This window comes from Triticum aestivum, chromosome 4D, assembly GCF_018294505.1.
Source record: "Triticum aestivum cultivar Chinese Spring chromosome 4D, IWGSC CS RefSeq v2.1, whole genome shotgun sequence".
NCBI lineage: Eukaryota > Viridiplantae > Streptophyta > Magnoliopsida > Poales > Poaceae > Triticum > Triticum aestivum.
This window is the reverse complement of record NC_057805.1, coordinates 20,482,418-20,485,105: the sequence shown is the minus strand read 5'-3', so window position 1 is coordinate 20,485,105 and position 2,688 is coordinate 20,482,418. Positions and strand designations below refer to the sequence as shown.

Sequence of the window (2,688 nt, the reverse complement as noted above, 5' to 3'; positions counted from 1 at the left end):
ATATTGGAGGGTTATAGTTGATGGGCGCATGGCAAAGAAAATATCATAAAATGAAGGCGACAAAGGCACTGACTCGTGTTGTCCCGAAAATCGATGACACGGGTAACGATGTTAATTAAATCCACTCTTTATTATGTATAGGCTTTCGTTTTATTCATGATGCTACTTGCAGTATTTCCTTTTATTGGATATGCATGACGTTTTATCATTTCACTTTGTTATGTTCCTTGTAGAAAAAGAAAGCATAACGATTATTATTTTCATTTGTTATGTTCCTTGTATAATTTTCACTCCTATACCTTTATTGAGATGATACTGTGACTACCCGTGGTTCATGCATATCGATATTTGATGTGATATATTCCGCCCGCCTCGCCATGTTCGATATGGGAAAGCCCTCCTTTTTCTTCTAGTCTTATGTCAAATAAAAGAAGAGGAGGAAAATTATCATTGTCGCTATCTATAAATCTCGACTCTCCCGACTCTTGCGTCACCCCCTCACGGGCGACACGAGAGGTTCCCAACCCTAGCCGCCAGGTCCACTATCTCGAGCGCGGGCCTCCTGCAGCTTGGGGAGGTCCCCGCACCGGGCGGCCGCGTAGCAGAGCCCCGCCACCGCCTCCCGCAGCTCCTCGGGGCAGTCGCGGTGCGCGTCGAGCAGCGCCGCCTCCTGCGTGCAAAAGTTCAACTGCTATCAATCAATACAACTAAATCAAATAAACCATATCTGCTGTGGCCATATGCCTGCAGCTAAACTGCTAGAGTCTTCTGTCCGTCCTGACTGAAGCCGGCAACAACCGCGCGCGGCTGCGTCCTGACGAATCCACCGCCCACGTCGTGCCGCTCCTCCTCGATCGCGGGGGCGGCGATCGTACCGGCTGGTGTCGCTGCTGGGCACGGACGAGAGAGGGAGTGACTCTCGATGATTGACGGGTCGAGGTGGCCACGCTTGCCGTTGTCGGACATCATCGCCGGCCGTCGCCCTCCCTCGCCGGCGACGCTCCGGCCGGCAAAATCTGCCTAATTAGTAGTACGCTGAAACTGCATAAGTGCACCGTGTCCGTGTGGATGCCTGCCTAATGAGAGCACAACTCACTGGACGATCTTGAGTTCTTGATGCACGCACACAAATCGATAGATCATCCTTTCTTCACGTACTGCATGCTACTCCATGCATATATATCTGCTTCAGCCGCACAAGCATGCATGCCTCAACCGGACTAGCTCCTGGGCGTATCCTGCTCTTCTCCGGGAGATCCTCTGCGTCTGAGCTGTAGTTCCGAACATGTCCAATCCTCTCGAAGGCCTTGCCATGGGCCAGATGATCGCCGCCGTGGAGCGTCTCGTCGTCGGCATGCGCCCTTCCTGGGTTCCTCCTGTACCTGTCGTCGGGGCTCCCGGGCCCGGCTCGCGAGAGCTCTATGGCAGCCTTGGCGGCGGCCGCCGCCGTGGCAGCCGATTCGAACGCGGCCTGCGCCGCCTCTTCCACGTCTTTGAATGTCCGCGGCGAGTCAGCGTTGTCGTCGTCGGCCCGCGGCGTCGCGTGCCGCCGCTCGTCGTCGTCGTCGTGCCTCTTCTTCCTGTGGCCATGGCCATGGTGGGAGCGGCCGGCCGGATCCTCGTATGAGTCGGCGGCGTCGCTGTGAAGGCGCACGGGGATGTCCTTGTCGGCGCCGATCTCGAGGAGCACCATCTGGCGGCTCTCGAGGCTGGGCAGCGCGGTGGACAGCCGCTGCACGAGCTTGGCGTTGACGCCGCAGCCGGCGCGCAGCTCGGCGGCGCCGGACGCGAAGCCCCGGCCGAACCTGGCGGCGAGGAGGGCGCGGGCCTCCTGCAGCTCGGGGAGGTCCCCGCACCGCGCGGCCGCGTAGCAGAGCCCCGCCGCGGCCTCCCGCAGCTCCTCGGGGCAGTCCCGGTGCGCGTCGTCGAGCAGGGCGGAGCGGTCGGCGAGGAGCGCGCAGTAGGCGTCGAGCAGGAGGAGGGCGTCGAGCGTGCCCCGCTCCCGGATCACCTGCTCGGCGCGGAGGAGGGCCCGGTCCGGGTGGCCCTGCCGCAGCAGCTGCTCCACGTCCCCCCGCGCCTGCGCGCACCGCACCTCCCGGTGCGCGCGCACCACCGCGATCCGCTTCGTGGCGAGGTGCAGGAGGGACTTGAGCCGCGCCGTCTGCTTCGTTGTGCGGCCCAGCAGCACGTCCAGCGTCCTCCCCATCGCCGGCCGAGTCGAGTCGGTCGGCGAGCGAAGCTCCGGTGGCCCTGAGTGCTGACGGTTTGGAGGATGGCCGGAGCGGAGGGTGCGAGGTTCGTTGTGATGACTGATGAGGCGGTTTTGCGTCGGTGTTTTATACCCCCGTGCCATGCGCGCGCGGGGTGGCGGGGAGGTGTGAGTCGGAAGGAGAAAGATAATTAATTCGGACGCGGGAAGGATCCGACGGCCAGGAAGGAGGTTGCTTGTGGAGATGGAGATGGTTTGCTTTGTGGCGAAGGCGTTGTCGCGGCGAGGCCGACGTGCATTCAAACGCTCTCAGTGAGTAGACGCGTGCGTGCCCACGAGCGAGATGAGACCGTTTCCGTTCGTTCGGAAAGTACCAACGACGCGGGCCGATCTGCCGCGATGCGATGCCTGCGGGTTCCGCCCGTGCGACCGAAGAAGAGCCTGGGCCGGGGCAACCGTGAGTTGGCGGTTTCGGG

General features: G+C 61.1%; 1 protein-coding gene across 1 annotated transcript; it reads right to left on the bottom strand.

Annotated features, from left to right (window-relative positions):
• Positions 1-425: 425 nt before the first annotated feature.
• LOC123095849 (uncharacterized) lies at positions 426-2,372 on the bottom strand. Its single transcript, XM_044517419.1, has one exon. The coding sequence runs from the start codon at positions 2,354-2,356 to the stop codon at positions 1,151-1,153; it is 1,206 nt and encodes a 401-aa protein (XP_044373354.1). The 5' UTR covers positions 2,357-2,372; the 3' UTR covers positions 426-1,150.
• Between the last annotated feature and the right edge of the window lie 316 nt (positions 2,373-2,688).

Excerpts from the sequence above, each read along its gene's own strand:
- LOC123095849 (XM_044517419.1), bottom strand. The coding sequence starts at position 2,356 with ATGGCACGGGGGTATAAAACACCGACGCAAAACCGCCTCATCAGTCAT.